This window comes from Mobula hypostoma, chromosome 4 (genome assembly GCF_963921235.1).
Source record: "Mobula hypostoma chromosome 4, sMobHyp1.1, whole genome shotgun sequence".
Taxonomy (NCBI): Eukaryota; Metazoa; Chordata; class Chondrichthyes; order Myliobatiformes; family Myliobatidae; genus Mobula; species Mobula hypostoma.
The window spans coordinates 165,903,152-165,922,527 of NC_086100.1; the positions used below are offsets into that span (position 1 = coordinate 165,903,152).

At 43.2% G+C, this 19,376-nt stretch overlaps 1 protein-coding gene across 9 annotated transcripts in view; it reads right to left on the minus strand.

Moving 5' to 3' along the window:
* Positions 1–19,376, minus strand: part of stpg2 (sperm-tail PG-rich repeat containing 2) — a 751,871-nt gene that overhangs the window by 480,327 nt on the left and 252,168 nt on the right. For all 9 annotated transcript variants that reach the window (XR_010017760.1, XR_010017759.1, XM_063046887.1 and 6 more), the window contains one exon: positions 4,526–4,679. Coding sequence is in view for 7 of the 9 variants with exons in the window: in XM_063046887.1 (XP_062902957.1) it covers positions 4,526–4,679 (154 nt within the window). In the remaining 2 variants the exon portion in view is untranslated. The remainder of the gene's footprint in view (positions 1–4,525; positions 4,680–19,376) is intronic.

Below are 19,376 nucleotides of genomic sequence, written 5' to 3' on the forward strand. Positions count from 1 at the left end.
CAGGGAGGTACTACTGCAGTTGTACAAGGCCTTGGTGAGACCACACCTGGAGTATTGTGTGCAGTTTTGGTCCCCTAATCTGAGGAAAGACATTCTTGCCATAGAAGGAGTACAAAGAAGGTTCACCAGATTGATTCCTGGGATGGCAGGGCTTTCATATGATGAAAGACTGGATGAACTGGGCTTATATTCGTTGGAATTTAGAAGATTGAGGGGGGATCTTATTGAAACGTATAAAATCCTAAAGGGATTGGACAGGCTAGATGCAGGAAGATTGTTCCCAATGTTGGGGAAGTCCAGAACGAGGGGTCACAGTTTGAGGATAAAGGGGAAGCCTTTTAGGACTGAGATTAGGAAAAACTTCTTCACACAGAGAGTGGTGAATCTGTGGAATTCTCTGCCACAGGAAACAGTTGAGGCCAGTTCATTGGCTATATTTAAGAGGGAGTTAGATATGGCTCTTGTGGCTAAAGGGATCAGGGGGTATGGAGGGAAGGCTGGTACAGGGTTCTGAGTTGGATGATCAGCCATGATCATACTGAATGGCGGTGCAGGCTCGAAGGGCCGAATGGCCTACTCCTGCACCTACTTTCTATGTTTCTATGCTTCTATGATGTAGATTAGGAGATCAAGAGTTCGTCTTTTTGCATATGAGAAGTCCATTCAAAGGTCTGATAACAGAGGGATAGAAGCTATCATTGAGCCTGGTGGTGTGTACAGTGTCACTGACCAGGGACGACTTCCAACCAGTAGAATCCAACAACTCACATTTCCAGTGCTGCTTGAATACACATCAAGACTTCAATAATACAACCACCCAGTTGCAGAAGTGAATATGAATATGCTTAGAACTCACCATTCCATTGAGAGTGGGGGAGATTCAAACAAGAGGACATGAGTTGAGAGTTAAAGGACAAAAGTTTAGGGGTAACGTGAGGAGGAACTTCTTTACTCAGAGAATGGCAGCTGTGTGGAACAAGCTTCCAGCAGAAGTGGTTGAGGCAGGTTCGATGTTGTTGTTTAAAGTTAAATTGGATAGATATATGGACAGGAAAGGAATGGAGGGTTATGGGCTGAGTGCAGGTCGGTGGGACTCGGTGAGAGTAAGAGTTCGGCATGGAATAGAAGAGCCGAGATGGCCTGTTTCCGTGCTGTAATTGCTATATGGTTATATGGTCATATGGATGTGGTAACTCCACACCCTTTTCAAAAGTTCTGGTTCTACCTATGACATAGCTTGGGATTTAACACACCCAGATGGTATTATAAGCCCTCGGTCTAAATCAGGGCATCCAATAAAGTAGGATAGCACAGAAAGAAAACAATAGAAAAGATTTCAGAAGAGTTTGGTGTGCATTAATTAAATTGAAGATAGTTATCTTTTGTTTTAAGCAGACATGACATTCAGATTTAGGCAATTTATAACACAAATAGGAATGCATCGCTGAAAATCTGGACTGAACCAAATAAAAGCAATCATTACAGATGAGATGACACTGAAGTCTGATGGAAGAATGAATAAACCCTCAATCCTTTATCAACAGATGTACCAACTGTGATAAGGTGTATTTCTATATCACTGTTCATGTTACAAACACTTAAGGAGTAAAAATTTGCCAGTGGTCACCATCGCTAAACTGTGAAAGGATTAGTTGTCCTCTTTTCTTAGGCAGTCCTCAGGGAGTGAAGATAATGTACTTCACTTCAGTTTTAGTAGGCTCTGAGGTGACTGATGAGGACTGCAGTCTCTTCCACCAATGGGACAGGAGATTTTGACAGGACCTCTGGATGAGTAGGTTATGAGATGGCCCACTCCTTCCCCTGCTTATATGGGGATCTGCAGGCTGGAGGTCACCAACAGCACTCCAAATGCTTCTCTCTATTTGGAGTGATTGTGGATCTGACACTCTCAGTGGTCAGTGGGACATTGCACACTTTTCACAGAAGCCTTCAGCATATCAATTTCTCTGTCTGCCTGGCTTTTTCTTTCTTGACTGAATTTGGAACAAAATATAAATATAAACATGTGTCTCAGGAGTCCAGTGTTAAGCATGCAAGTGCTTGCCATACTGAAGACACTGGCCTGAGATATGGCAACACACATTAAAGTTGCTGGTGAACGCAGCAGGCCAGGCAGCATCTGCCTGGCCTGCTGCGTTCACCAACAACTTTGATGTGTGTTGCTTGAATTTCCAGCATCTGCAGTATTCCTGTTGTTTGGCCTGAGATATGGACCTGACATTAGTCTGCTTGTCAATACAAACTGAAGGGCTTTGTGAAAGCAGTATAGTGATATTGTCCAGCACACTGGGATGCCTGCTCAGGGTAGTAACCACAAAGCAAATGGTTCCTACTGAAAACTCCTGGGCTGTAGACAATGAATCAACCTCTTGACATTTTGTCTTAGGAAAGTTCAGTTACTGCACAGGACATTGTGAACACACAGTGCCAAGCAACCAGCAGAAGTGATATAGGTATTTCTTGCACCAAGACACCGAGGTCCCTCTACAATAATCTGTAAACACCCATTGTCAGCTTCATTAATAGAACCAGCATGTTCAAGAAGTCCATGAAGGTTTGAGTTGGTAGGAGGAGCTTATGTTTGGTGATCTGCCCATGTGTTTAAGAGCTCAGTTCCTAAACCTACTACAATGCTAAGCTCAGAAATCGATATTGGTTTACTACTGTCACATCTACCAAGACACTGTGAAAAGCATTTGTCTGCATGCCATCCAGACAGATCATTCCACACATAGGTACATTGAAGCAATAAAGAGAAATTAGAATGAAGAATATTGTACTGGACTTACAGAGAAAGTACAAGACAGACAAATAAAGTTCAGGGGGCACTAGGAAGTAAATTGAGTGATCAAGAGTTCATCTTTTAGCACATGAAAAGTCCATGTGAGAGTCTAATAACAGCAGGAAAGAAGTTGGCCTTCAGTATGGTGGTATGTTCACTTAAGCTCTGTATTTTCTGCTTGGCAGGTGAGGGGAGAAGAGAGAATGAACAGGGTGGGAGGGGTCCTTGATAATGTTGGCTATTTCCCTGAGGCAACAGGAAGAGTAGATAGAGACAATGGTGGGGAGGCTGGTTTGTGTGAAGGACTGGGCTGCATTCACAACTCTCTGTAATTTGCTGATTACGTTCGAGGTAAAAACTGTTCCTTCAATAACCATTTGCAGGACTTATTTTTCATATTGACAGCATGGCTTTAAGATTATTTTGACCTTTGGTTCTTCCAGTGCTGTTTCTGTACAATTTCCCATTAGACCAGCCAGTTAATGTGAGCCCTTCAAATTATCTCATGGTGAAACAGTTAAGTGTTCGCAATGAGACTACTGAGTTTGTTTCATGTGTCACAAAGCATTAATGGTAGCATCAAACCTCAATGTAAATGCTGCATCACCCCCATTTCCTAACGCAAACCTTGCAACAAATGCCCACTGTACTCTTCTTCTGACATTCTGTTTCACTGCGTTCACTGAAATCAAATTCACAGAAATAAGGCAAGAATGCACCAAGCACAAACTTACAACCTTGTGTTGCTGCTGTCTCAAAGACAGAAAAGAGAACATAAAATATAAAACAGAATAAACCAGCTGCTTATTCTATCTGTGCCTCTCGTAATCTTACAACATTTCTTTCAGTTTTCCCCTCAGCCTCTGATGCTCCAGAGAAAACAGCCCAAGTCTGTCCAACCTCTCCTTATTCCACACACCCTCTAATCCAGGCAGCATCCAGGTAAACCTGCACCCGCCACAAAGCCTCCACAACCTTCCTATAACGGGGCGAGCCGAAATGAATGCAGTACTCCGGATCTGGCCTAACCAGTTATATAAAGCTGCAACACACAGTAAGTTCTTGACTCCTGAACTTAAAGCCTCAACTAATAATGGGAAGGATGAAATGTCTGCCTCCAGCAAGTACTTCCATTTAATTCTCATTTGTTTCCACAACATAGAAAGAGGCCTCCAGGCCATTGACGCTGTGCTAGCTCTCAGAGCATTCTTATCGATCACAATCCTCCACTTCCGTCCCTGTAACCTCTACTCCCTCACATACCTCTTGAAGCCCAACTGCCTAAGTGACCATTTACAGTGGTCAACTAACCAGCACGCTATTGGGATGTGGGAGGAAATTGGAACAGCACAACAGCACCAGAGACAATGTGGAAACTCCTGAATGGCAGCACCAGAAATCAGGATGAAACTCAGGGTTGTGCAATGACTGCACCAGTTAAGGTATCACCGTGGTGCTGCTGTTCCAGTTTTGCTCCCAGTGAGAACATTTTCAATCTAATTAACTGTTCAGAACATATTGATGACATCACAGCTGTAGGATGCCAGGGATCTCTTTCAACTGACACCTGACAGCAGAAGGGAATTGGAAAAAGGAAAGTTCTTATTTCAGAGATCATTAAATTTGTTTAGTCAGCTTTCCTCCCAGAGAGCAATGAGCCCTGTAACTACACAGATTCTGAATCAATAATGCATGTCGAGCATAGCTTGTCCTCAAACCTACCCGGCTCGTCTGCAGTCTGTCGAGCTAGGTTGAAGTTCCTTGGCACAGTCGTGAGGAATGAGTTGCAAGTGAATTCATCTGAAGTGCTGGGACCCCTGGCTTGAGTTTTCTCATATGCTTTTTGCACTTCATAGGATCCTGGTGCCGGATAATCCTGCAGTAGGAAACAGAACATAGTCGTACTTCTTCAAGTTTGCTTTGTGTAATGAAGGCTTTGAAGTAGCAGAGCATAATTTATGAAGTAAGATGGAAATGCAAAAAAGCAATTTAGCACTTTCAGTATAATCAATATTGTAACGCCATCTAGGCCCTTTATCCTATATGTGAGACTAACTAAAATCTAGCTATCTGTTCTCAGCCTCAAACGTTCTCCCTGTGCTCATTGGCTCTCAGTTGATCAAAGCCATTTATTTTAAAATTCCCTCCCACCCCCACTTTAAATCTCTCTTGGCCTTGCTCCCAGTATCTCTGTAACTTCCTTCAGCCCAATAAATCTCCACAGACACTGCACTCCTCTCATTCTGCATCCTGTTTTAAATTCTCCACTACCAACGGCGGTGTCTTTAACTGCCCAGGTTGTAACCTCTGGATACACCAGAGAGACTGCAGATCCTCGAATCTGGAGCAATTGTAAAAGTGATGGAGGAACTTAGCAGATCAGAAATCATGTGTGGAGGGAAATGGGCAACACATGTTCTGAGTCGAGGTGCTTCATCTGGACTGGAAATAGGGGAGATAGCCAGTATAAGACGACGAAAGGAAGGGTTGTTCCCTCCTTCCCTCCACCTCTCCCTCTCTCTTTCTTTTTCTGCCTCTCTGACTCTCACCCTCTCTCTCCCCCTTTCTTCTATCTATCTGTCTGTCTATCTCACTCTCTCATCATTTTCCCAATTCCCATAAAATCCTTTAAACTATTTGACCAAGTTTTCGGTCTTCCATCTTAATACAGCTCAGTTGAACTCCTACATGGAGCCTGGGGATTTTACCCAATGTTAAAGGAGTGTGTGATTTTGTTATTTAAAGGAATAAATATCTGGGGAAACACAAGAGGTGTATAGTTGCATATCATCGGACCGGTAAATAAAAATCCAAAATGCGGCAGATGCTGGAAGCCCTGTGATCAAAGAGGTGAAGATCTAATAGGTCAATTTCAATTGGAAACGTCAACCCACTTCCCTCTCCACAGACACTGCCTGACCAACTATTTTCAGCATTTTCTGATTTTGTTATAAACCGGTACTCGTTCTAAATGGCAGAACTTGTAAAGAATTTGTGATTTCTTTAGTGAAAAGAATTGGCAGCAAAGATTTTGTATTTATATTGTAAGTCAGTGGGTTGTTCATTAACTGGTGATGAAGTGTCTCTCATTCTCTCTTTCACACACACACACACACACAGAGAAAATAGTAGAGATGGTGAGCAACTGATAGGAAAGGGAGGATAAAGGGAGAATTAACACAGAGGAAAAAAAGAGGGAGGCTGAAGATGGGTAAATTACAACACAGGTAAACACTATGTGGAGGTAATGTATGGTGCTGACACAACACAACCTAGCTATGCTCTACCAATCTACTTTTCCATTAAGCTGTAAAGAAATGAAGCAGGATGAGGTGTACTGCAGAGGAGTAATCTGAAACCACCTCTTTTACTCCCAACACAAGCTCACTTACAGACCATTAGAATCTGCCGTGGATGAACCAGAAGATTTGTAGACTGCTGAGGACTAGATCCGTGGTATTCAAGTCTAGTGATCCAGGACTACACAAGATTCTTGATCAGTCAGGGCATGATGGGGAGAAGGCAGGAGATTGGGGCTGAGAGGAAAATTGGATCAGCCATGATAAATAGCAGAGCAGACTCCCTGGGCCAAATGGCCTAATTCTGCTCCTATATCTTATGGTCTTATAGTCTAAGAAGGCCAGGTGCAACTTATGGAGAGCTATCGCAAGAGCAAAAGAACAATTCCAATTGAGGTGACAGCTGAAATTGGATGGATGTCAACTCTGGCAGGGTTTGTAGGCCATTACTTCTTACAAAGTAAAACATTTTTTTTTAAAGTTCAAAGTTCAAAGAACATTTATTATCAAAGTATGTATACTGAGAATCTCGATCGTATTTGGAAGTCTAAGATCTCGGGGCTCTGGAGACGGGAGGATCGAGGGTCGGGGTCACGGCAGGAGACTCGTGTATTGTCAGGGAGGCCGGAAAATCTTTCACTGTGGGCCCGAAGATCCTTGGTCTTTGTGATCTCCAGAGACAGAGCTTGAGAAAAGCGATGAAATGGACTTTTAATATCATAAACCAGTGGGTTGTTGTTATGTCTCCCGCTTGCTGTGAAAATGGGGGACACCTCCCTCTCCCTTGCCAGGGAGAGAGAGAAGCTGTTGAATGTCGGATGAAATGCGAAGCCTTTTGAATAACTTTGGTCTGTGTCTTTGCTATTACTTAGCACACGCTTGGGCTCTGTGATGGCACAGATGCATGTTTTTTTTGTTGGGGGGGAAAGGGGGGATCGTTGCTTACTGCCGCTTACGCGCAGGAGGGGGGAGCTGGTTTGGACTTCGCGGTTCTCGCGTTTAACTGTCGTTCATTCTTTGGGGCACTTCTCTGTTTACTTGGATGTTTATGAAGAAAAAGCATTTCAGGATGTATATTGCATACATTTCTCTGATATTAAATTTGACCTTTGATATACAACCTTGAGATTCGTCTCTTAATTGGCAGGCACAAAACAAAACACCTCAAAAAAAAACCATTAAAAAAAAGAAGACTGTCAGATACCCAATGCACAGAGAGAGAGAGAGAAAGAGAAAAGAAACAAATTGTGCAAACAATAAAAGTAAGCAAATAGCTTCAGAACAGAAGTTTGACAAAAGACACAAAGCCAGGCATCACTGCAGGCAGAACAGGCCACAGCCTGAGTTCAGCACAGATCAGCAAGCAGAACCAGCCCTCGCCTCACCTTCAGTCCCAACACCCTGACCTTTCTAATCTGGCCCAGGGCTTAAATCATGCAAACATCAGGTGTCTCTTTGCTCTCACTGCTCTGGGGTCTGAAGTCCACCACCACAATTTGGCCCATACCCAACCTTTCCATTTCAGCCCATCCCGGCCCAGCACTTAAATCGATCCGACATCCGGACTTCCCTCAGTCTTGGGGTCGCCATGGCTCTGCCTTGACTCTGCTTCGACCCACACTACCCACCACCCCCCGCCCTCACTTGCCTTAACCATGCCATCTCTGGATCTCTGCCTCCGTTTTCCTTGACCATTTCTCGCCTGAGCCTCTGCCTCCACCACTGCTCGCCTCTCCATGTTAGCGTTGGTCATTATCAATAAATTGTTAGTAATAAGATGTTTAGTAGCTTTCTTTGCTTTGTTTTTTCACCACAGATAAGTAGTCGCTGGGTATCACTCGCGCCATCTTAAACCAGATGTCAGTAAGAAGCCTAACATCAAGATGGCAGTGATGCCTCACTTCCAGATAAGCTCAATGAGTTTTAAGCACACTTTGAAAGGGAGATTAAAACTACAGCTATGAGGTTCCCTGCAGCATTGGTGACCCTGTGAGCTCTGCCTCAGAGGCTGACGTCAGAACATCTTTCAAGAGGGTGAACAGATGGTGCACCTGGTGGGGCTCTGAAAACCTGTGCCAACCAACTTACTGGAGTGTTCTAAGACATTTGCAATCTTTCACTGCTACAGTCAGAAGTTCCCACCTGCTTTGAAAGGACAACGATCATACCAGTGCCCAAGAAGAGCAGAGTGAGCTGCTTCAATGACTATCACCCAGTGGCACTCACATCTACGGTGACAAACAGCTTTGAGAGGTTGGCTATGGCTAGAATCAACTCCTTCCTCGGTAAGGATGTGGACCCACTGCAACTTGCCTATCGCCCAATAGGTCTACAGCAGATGCTATCTCATTGGCTCTTCATGCAGCCTTGGATTACTTGGACAGTACTAATACTTATGTCAGGTTGCTGTTTATTGACTACAGCTCAGTGTTTAACACCATCATTCTGACAGTTCTGATTGAAAAGTTCTCAAACCAGGGCCTCTGTATTTCCCTCTGCAAATGCATCCTCAACTTCCTCATCAGAAGACCACAGCCTGTGCAGATTGTAAATAACATCTCCACCTCGCTGATAATCAACGCTGGTGCACCTCAAGGACGTGTGCTTAGCCTACTGCTCTACTCTCTCCACACCCACGACTGCGTGGCTAGACACAGCTCAAATGCCAGCTATAAATTTGCTGATGACACAACTGCTGCAGCCAGAATTTCAGATGGTGACGCCAAGCTATACACATTCGAGATAGATCAGCTGGTTGTATAGTGTAGCAAGAACAACCTTGCCCTCGACATCATTAAAATCAAAGAATTCACTGTGGACTTCAGAAAGTGTAAGACGATGGAACATGCACCAACCTCATCCAAGGATCAGAAGTGGAAAGGGTGAGCAATTTCAAATTCCTGCGTGTCAAAGTCTCTGAGGATTTATCCTGGGCCCAGCATAACGATGCAGTTACAGTACAAAGAAAGCATGGCAGCATCTGTATTTCATGAGGAGTCTGAGGAGATTTGGTACGTCACCAAAGACTTTATCAAATTTCTGCAGATGTACCATGGAGAGCATTCTAACTGGTTGCATCGCATTCTGGAATGGGGGGGGGGGGCGGTCACAGCACAGGATCGAAATAAGCTGCAGAAAGTTGTAAACCCCATCAGCTCCATCATGGGCAAAAGCATCCAGGACACCTTCAAGGAGCGATGCCTCAGAAAGGCGGCATATATCATTAACAACCCCCATCACCCAGGACATGCTTTCTTCTTGTTGCTACCATCTGGGAAGAGGTGCAGAAGCCTGAAAGTACACACTCAATGATGCAGGAACTGTGTCTTCCCCTCTGCCATCCGATTTCTGAATGGACACTGAAACCATGAACACTACTTTTTTTCTCATTTTGCACTACTTACTTAATTTAACTTTTTAATATATATATATTTCTTGCTGTAATTTAGTTTTTATTATTAAGTATTGTCAGATAACACCAAATTTCACGACATATGCCGGTGATATTAAAATTAATTCTAATTCTGATTCATGTTCCAAAGTTAAATGTAAATAATGTAGTCACTTGCACTGAACTGTCAAAACGTTCGACACCATATCATTTTTGGTCAGTGCCACTAGCATCAACAGGACCAGATATCTGGAGATGAATATATCATCCATGTATTTTAGGGCTAGAAAACAAAGATGAACTTAAAGGTATAGAGAGAGCCATTAAGTCCTTTAGCCTACTGTGTCCATGTCAACCATCAAGTGCCTATTTACACTAGCCCCATTTTATTCTCTCCATATTCCCATTGATTCCGCCCAAAATCTACCACTCACCTACACACTAGGAGCAAATTTACAGCAACCAATCGACCCACTGACCCACTTGTCTTTGAGGCGTGAGAGGAAACCAGAGCATGTGGTGTAAACCCACACAGTGGCAGGGAGAACGTGCAAGTTTAACACAAGCAGGACTGAGCTCAGGTTGCTGGAGCAGCAAGGCAGTGGCTCTACCAGCTGCAGCACTGTACTACCCCACAGTTGTCTGTCAAAATATTTAGTACACCCTCTGACGGTGAAGGAAGTGTAGCCAAAGACAGAGTCTCTTTCACCGAGTGATAGGAGAGGACCTGGGGTCAGAAAATCAGGTGGGAAGGACAACAGTGAAAATTAAGTTTTGTGTAAGTATGAAGGTTAAGCCAAACAGTCATTTGCTGATGGATCAATCTCTGGCATAACAAAATGGGCACTAAATAAATTATAGGCTTGTTAGGACAGTTTTACAGACTACCTAATAAACCAAATAATGAAATGTGCTTCATTAATTTTTTAAAACCTATTTTCATTTAGAAAGTTAGATATTCTCTCTGCTTTATCATAAAACAGAGATTATTTCACAATTTTACACAGCCCTTAATGAGCTAAAATGATATTGTGTATTATTTTATTCATGATACAGTTCTATGAAAAGTCATGTATCACCAGGTAGATTTTGGTTCTAAACTGACAACTGTATACTGACACCAAGGACACATTATGCATGCTGTATCTCTCAAGGTCGTGACACAGGGCCAACCCAGTCTACAGCAGGTCACCTGAACAGAAGGTGTGACAGATTCTTCCTTTGGAGTAAACAACAATTGTTTTTAATGCTGGGCAAAGCATCATTAACAGAGGGGGCAAAATGTCATCTGGAAGGAATTTTCATCTTATGGAGAGACCAGTATTGCTACATTGGAGCAGCATGGATTTAAAAGGGGCATTCAAAATTATGAGGAGTGAGTTTTATCAGGTTTATTGGTTTATTTTCACTGACATACGTTGTGAAATCTATTGTTCTCGTGACAGCTCGTTCGTTTGTTATGTGCCGTATCTTATGATGTGGGCGATGATGGCCTTTCCACGACTGTGATTGCCCATGGCATATTTTTCTACAGAAGTGGTTTGCCACTGCCTTCTTCTGGGCACTGTATTTACAAGATGGGTGACCCCAGCAATGATCAATTCTCTTCAGAAATCGTCTGCCTGGTGTCAGTGGTCACATCACCAGGACTTGTGATCTGCAACAGCTGCTCATATGACCATCCACCACCCGCTCCCATGGCCGCGTGACCCTGATCGGGGGGGCTAAACAGGTGCTACACCTTGTCCAGAGGTGACCTGCAGGCCAGCGGAGGGAAGAAGCATCTTACACCTCCTTTGGTAGAGACATATCTCCACCCTGCCACCCCAACAGTACAATGCAAAAACTTAAAACTTACTATAAGTTACAGTAAAAGATAAAAGAAATTAGTGCAAAAGCAGAATAGTGAGGTCGCATTCATGGGTTCAGGCCCATTCACAACACTGAGAATGGAGGCGAATAAACTGTTTCTAAGATGGTGAGTTTGGGTCTTCAGGCTCCTGTACGTCCTCTCTGATGGTTGTACTGAGAAGAGGTCATGTTCCAGATGGTGGGGTTCCTTACCGATGACCACCTGCTTCAGGCACTACTTTTTGAAGATGTCCTGAATAATGGGGAGGCTAGTGATCATGATTGGGCTTACTAAGTTGCAAGCTTCTTCAGCTCCTTTCAATCCTTTGCATTGGAGCCACCACAGCAGGCAGTGTTGCAACCAGCAGAATGCACTCCACAGTACATCTGTAGAAATTGATAACATACACTTTCTCCTCAAGCTCCTAGCTGCTGTTATGCCTTCTTTGGGATGGCATCAATATGTTGGGCCCAGGATAGATCCTCTAAGTCTGGGAATGGGTAGAATTCTATATTTTAAATCTGATTTTTTTAAAATCAATTTGTGGATAACGAGCCAGAGAAAGGTTACAGTGTAGAAAGAGGCCATTTAAAACACACATACAAACCAAATGTGATTGTAACATGGATAAAGACCAGTGGAGGTAGCGACATGCCCCAATGGCAGCCTCTCATTGTAAACAATAATACTAAGCAAGTAAATTTAGTTTGGTTTATTGTCAAATACATCAGGGTGCAATGAAATCCCTGTGAAGTTCCCAGGGTAAACAGCATACATAGAACATAGAAAAATACCATTCAGCTCATGAAGTGCTAACCTTGATGTCAATTTGCACTAAATATCCTCCTCCTGTGTATCATCCCTGCCCCTTCATATTCATGTGTCTATCCAAAAGCCTCTTACACTCAACCAAACTGTCCACTTCCACTATTACCCCTGGCAACCTATTCTAGGCACTTACATTCTGTGTAAAAAACTTGCCCCTCACATCACCTTTAAAATTCCCCTTCTAACCTTAAAAGCATGTCCTCTGTTTTTCTTTTGGCATTTCTACCCTGGGGACAAGATTCTGACTGTCTACCCTATCTACTGTATGGCTCTGATAATTTTTAAAATCCTGTATCAGGTCTCCCCTCAGCTTCTGCCACTCTAGAGAGAACAACCCAAGTGTATCTAACCTTTCCATATAGTTCATATCCTCTAATCCAAGCAACACCCTCATTTCACTCTTTCCACAGTCTCCATTTCTTCATATTTCTGAATGGACATTGAACCTATGAACACTACCTCATTTTTGCACTACTTATTTAATTTTAAAATATATTTATTTATCGCTGTAATTCGCAGTTTGTATTATGTAGTACAATGTACTGCTGCCACATAGCCAGAAATTTCACAACTTATGCCGGTGATATTAAACTTGATTCTGATTCTGGTCCTTCCTATAATGGGGTAACCAGAACTGCATACAATACTCCATGTGTGGTCTGACTTAAGTAAACTACTGAACTGTTCACAACTCCACCAAGCTTGGTGTCACCTGCAAACTTGCTAGTCCACCCATCTACATTATTATCCAAATCACTGATGTACTGTATATCACAAACAAAACAGGGGTCCAGTACCGATCCTTGTGGAAGAGACCTCCAGCCATAATAACAGCCTTCCACCCGTACTCTCTGCTCTGTACACAGTAATAATAAAAACAACAGTAAATGCAACATTGAGTGCAAAGCAACAAAATAGTGCAAAGTACAGACGCAAAAACTAAGGTAATGAAAAATAAATGCTAATATGACAATTATGGAAGAGGTAGAATCAAGAGTTTGAGAATATGGCAGCACCACTAAGAAAGGGATACATAGAGCATAGAACATAGAACAATACAGCACAGTACAGGCCTTTCGGCCCACAATGTTGTGCCGACCCTTAAACCCTGCCTCCCATATAACCCCCCACCTTAAGTTCCTCCATATACCTGTCCAGTAGTCTTTTAAATTTCATTAGTGTATCTACCTCCACCATTGACTCAGGCAATGCATTCCACGCACCAACCACACTCTGAGTGAAAAACCTTCCTCTAATATTCCCCTTGAACTTCCTACCCCTTACCTTAAACCCATGTCCTCTTGTATTGAGCAGTGCTGCCCTGGGGAAGAGGTGCTGGCTGTCCACTCTATCTATTCCTCTTATTATCTTGTACACCTCTATCATGTCTCCTCTCATCCTCTTTCTCTCCAATGAGTAAAGCTCTATCTCCCTTAATCTCTGATCATAATGCATATTCTCTAAACCAGGCAGCATCCTGGTAAATCTCCTCTGTACCCTTTCCAATGCTTCCACATCCCTCCTACAGTGAGGCGACCAGAACTGGACACAGTACTCCAAGTGCAGCCTAACCAGAGTTTTATAGAGCTGCATTATTACCTTGCGACTCTTAAACTCTATCCCTTGACTTATGAAGGCTAAGACTCCATAAGCTTTCTTAACTACCCTATCCACCTGTGAGGCAACTTTCAGGGATCTGTGGACATGTACCCCCAGATCCCTCTGCTCCTCCACACTACCAAGTATCCTACCATTTACTCTGTACTCTGCCTTGGAGTTTGTCCTTCCAAAGTGTACCACCTCACACTTCTCCGGGTTGAACTCCATCTGCCACTTCTCAGCCCACTTCTGCATCCTATCAATGTATCTCTGCAATCTTCGACAATCCTCTACACTATCCACAACACCACCAACCTTTGTGTAGTCTGCAAACTTGCCAACCCACCCTTCTACCCCGACATCCAGGTCGTTAATAAAAATCACAAAAAGTAGAGGTCCCAGAACCAATCGTTGTGGGACACCACTAGTCACAACCCTCCAATCCGAATGTACTCCCTCCACCACCACACTCTGCAGGCAAGCCAATTCTGAATCCACCTGGCCAAACTTCCCTGGATCCCATGCTTTCTGACTTTCTGAATAAGCCTACCGTGTGGAACCTTGTCAAATGCCTTACTAAAATCCATGTAGATCACATCCACTGCAATACCTTCATTTATCTGCCTGGTCACCTCCTCAAAGGACTCTATCAGGCTTGTTAGACACAATCTGCCCTTCACAAAGTCATGCTGACTGTCCCTGATCGGGCCATGTTTTTCTAAATGCCCATAGATCCTATCTCTAAGAATCTTTTCCAACAGCTTTCCCACCACAGATGTAGGGCTCATTGGTCTATAATTACCCGGACTATCCCTATTACCTTTTTTGAACAAGGGGACAACATTCTCCTCCCTCCAATCCTCCGGTACCATTCCCATGGACAACGAGGACATAAAGATCCTAGCCAGAGGCTCAGCAATCTCTTCCCTCGCTTCGTGGAGCAGCCTCGGGTATATTCTGTCAGGCCCCAGGGACTTATCTGTTCTAATGTATCTTAACAACTCCAGCACCTCCTCTCCCTTAATATCAACATAGTCCAGAACATCAACCTCACTCATATTGTCCTCACCATCATCAAGTTCCCTCTCATTGGTGAATACCGAAGAGAAGTATTCATTGAGGACCTCGCTCACTTCCACAGCCTCCAGGCACATCTTCCCACCTTTATCTCTAATCGATCCTACCTTCACTCCTGTCATCCCTTTGTTCTTCACATAACTGAAGATGTGAAACGAGTGATTGGTGAAGTTGATACAGTTGACTATTGTGGTGGATACATGCCAAACAACAGCTGCAATTTCCAACACCTACTAATAGCATTCATTTATTACTGAGAGATTTGCAGAACTGAATGAGCTCATGAACACAACCTTCTCAAGATGGTAAAATACTTGGACACAGTAGATGCATCAACCTGAATTGTCAGTTGGACATTTAATTTTCTAAATGGACAATGAACTGGTGAACAATACCTCACTATTTTTGCTGTTACTATATAAATATTACATATAATTACTAATAGTATTATTAATACATTATATCACATATGTAATATGTATATAATATATATTAGATATATCTTATTGTACTTTGTTATATTTTTATGTATTGCACTGAATTACTGCTGCAAAACAACAAATCGCATGACTTAAGTCAGTGATAATAAATCTGATCCTGATTCTGATTCTGGCTTTTTTATTAGTCATAAACTATCTGGGTGTGGAGAGTTATGGCTTTTGCCATTCAAAGACCCTATTTCTAAAAATAAGAGTGAATCACCCATGGAGATCACGCTGAGGTTCATGAACTTTGGGGAATATTCTCTCCAATTTTTAGAAATGTGTTGAAATATTTTGTCATGGGCAGAAGAATGAATAGTTTTAAAGTCTTTTTAGGGTCTACAAGGACTTTGGGAAGCAATGGGTGGCGGGGTGGCAGGGGGTGGGGGGGCGTGTAGAATAATTCTTTAGCAGTGAGTTTTGACCACAAATTAATGAACTGAGGAAGCTGAATATGTAGAAATTATGGTTGACTGCAATCCATAAAACCTGCTTACTTAATAGAGATTCATCAATAGATCATAGACTGTGATAGGATCTGTTCTCTTTGACACAGTTCTACGTAGGCTGTGTTCAGACAGTCTGTGCTGAGCAGCTGTCGTGACTTTGTCAGCATCTTTGGAAGGTACAGTGCAAATTATTTTACACGGCCTATCAGGAAGACACAGACAATGACCAAAATCAGGCCTCAGAGCAGAGCAGAACTGATATAGGGGCTGAAGTGGTGATGTTCAGACCCTTAAGTTTAATGAACGTCCTTTAGAAATCAGTCAGATATTTAAACAAGAGAATAAGTGGCCCGGGAAATGAAGCGCATACCAATACCGAAAGATCTGGAGGAGCTCAACATGTCAGGCAGCAACTCGGGAGGGAAATGGATAGTCGACATTTCAGGTCAAGACCCTGCATCTGGACTGAAAAAAAGAGGGGAGGTGACCAACATAAGGAGGTGAGGGAAGGAGTGAAGCAAATGCCAAGAGGTGATAAGTGGATCCAGGTGAGGGGGTGATAGAAGGTGGGAGGGTGGGGAATGGGGATGACAGAAGCTGGGAGGTGATAAGTGGATCCAGGTGAGGGGGTGATAGAAGGTGGGAGGGTGGGGAATGGGGATGACAGAAGCTGGGAGGTGATAAGTGGATCCAGGTGAGGGGGTGATAGAAGGTGGGAGGGTGGGGAATGGGGATGACAGAAGCTGGGAGGTGATAAGTGGATCCAGGTGAGGGGGTGATAGAAGGTGGGAGGGTGGGGAATGGGGATGACAGAAGCTGGGAGATGATAGGTGGATCCTGGTGAGGGGGTGATAGAAGGTGGGAGGGTGGGGAATGGGGATGACAGAAGCTGGGAGGTGATAGGTGGATCCAGGTGAGGGGGTGATAGAAGGTGGGAGGGTGGGGAATGGGGATGACAGAAGCTGGGAGGTGATAGGTGGACCCAGGTGAGGGGGTGATAGAAGGTGGGAGGGTGGGGAATAGGGATGACAGAAGCTGGGAGGTGATAGGTGGATCCTGGTGAGGGGGTGATAGAAGGTGGGAGGGTGGGGAATGGGGATGACAGAAGCTGGGAGGTGATAGGTGGACCTAAGTGAGGGGGTGATAGAAGGTGGGAGGGTGGGGAATGGGGATGACAGAGGCTGGGAGGTGATAGGTGGAGGCAAAGAGGGTTGAAGATGATGGAATCTGATAGGGGAGGAAGGTGGGATGGAAAGATGGATTGGGTAAAGGAGAAGAGGGGGACACGGTGATGGGGGGATGGATATTTCAGGAGGAGAGAGAAAACGGAAAAAGGAGGGGCAGTTTACTAGAATTCAATATTCATGCCACGGGGTTATAGACTACCCAGGCTGAATATGGGGTGTGGCCCTAAATATCTTCCTTTCCCATCAGATTCCCTACCTTCAGCCTTTTGTCATCTTGCTCATGGACCTGTTAATTTTCTCCATCAAGAGAAGATATAAATTTACAGTATTTGGCCATAAAAAAGGGCTGATTCTTTTCCGGATAGGAGAACTGATGTAATTTGGGAGAAATGAATGAGGGAAAATAACAAGTTAGTGATCGCTGGGACAAATGGAAATTATTTGGCAAATCAGGCAGTGGTAAGATGGGATGTTTTGTTTTGCATGACATGTTCTGATCTGAAAATGTTGCCTAAAAGATTGTTGGAAGCAGACACAGTGGGAACATTCAAAAATGGTATTGGAGAAATACTTTAAAAGGAAGAAAATATTCACAGTGCTGTGGAAAAAGATCTAGGACATGGGCCAACCGGAAGGCTCTTTTGGAGCCAACGCATCAATAATGGATCAAACACCCCCAGCTCAGCAATCCCATGAATGACAGTCAAGCATAACAGTAAGCAGCAAAATCAAATGAAAGATTAACATTTACATGGAGTTAAATAAATACTTTTTCACAGTGCCTGAGAGAAATTAGACAACACAATCAACGACCCCACCCAACCCGGTTATTCTCTGTTCTCCCCCCTACAATTGGGCAGAAGATACAAAAAAGGCTGAAATCATCTACTACCATGCTCAAGGTCTGCTTCTATCCAGCTGTTAACAGATTCTTGAATGTTAAAAGATGGACTCTTGATCTCTCACTCTACCTCTTCGTGAGCCTTGCATTTTTATTTGTCTACCTGCACTGCTCTTTTTCTGTAACTGTTACAATAACTATCTATCCGGATGACTTGGAAACAAAAGCTCTTCGGTCTATCTCAGTACACGTGACAACAACAAACCAATTACCTATTAATACAGTCTGACGTGTATATACTTCCTCGAGCAAATCTTGCAACAGTCAGTTTCATTGTGTTTACTTTACTTCCCTGTTCTCGTCAGATGATTAAAACACTATTCATTCCCATCTGAGAAGTTCAGTCCTCACAAAAGTGGAAACAAAAGCCCCGTAATCATGAAATCAATAATCAGGTTGCAGCCACACTCCAGGCAGAGGAGCTGCACAGACCTTGGTGGTCCGTAAGTGGTCTGTCAGTTTCTTGACAAAGAAGCAAGCATGAGCAATTCTGTAATGTGCCTGATTACACCATTAGTTCTGCCTTTTCAATTCTGACAAGGAGAACATCAGCTCCTATATTAGATTAGCACCCTGCCCTCTAACCTCTGCAGCAGCCTTGACTGGTATCTTCACTCATCAGACAGTCTTTCCCACAAATGCTGGAAAACTGTAATAAGATTATCATAGTCAAACTTCACTGAGCCCTACATTGATGGTGCCCACTCAATCTACCCGCCTAAGAGACTGCTACATGATACTTGGCATTAAGAATCTTAATATTGGACACATCTTTCTCACAACCAGAAATGAATTCTCATTTGAATTCCTCACTGAAATCATATGCAAGTTACTACACTAGTAGGAACTAAGTTTGAGGGACTAATCTTCTAAACACGGTTGCCAAAAAAGATTACTTTTATCCAACTTTGATTGTAAATTTTTATTTCTTAGTTGTAAAATTCTTAAAGATAGGAAGAAAGGCTGTTTGATTGACAATCAAGAATAATTTAATAATGTATTTAAAGCCTGATTGACTTTATTAGGTTGTAGTGAAGCATAAAGGTATGCACTTTGAGATTCAACAACAGTCTCTTCCCTACAGCCATGACGTTCTTGAACTGATCTAAAAAAAACCATAACCCTACTCGAACTATGTATTTTTCTTTCTCTTGATCTTACACAGGAACTGGATACTGATTGTGGATGATCAGCCATGATCACAGAGAATGGCGGCGCTGGCTCGAAGGGCCGAATGGCCTATTCCTGCACCTATTGTCTATTTATTTTGCGCACATGTAAGATATGTATAACTTATAGTACTTTATGTTAACATATTTGCCATCATCTTGTAAAGGACTGTACTGCTGCTGCAAAAAAAAAAATTCATGTAATTTATACACTTTGTAAGTCTAAGACTGCAATGGACTTGGACTTTCCAATTAATCAAGGGAAGGCGAGGATGAACAGGTTGAGCAAGACTGTGAGGTGGACAGCTGGAGGCAGGTCAAGGACATCCGGGTCTCTCT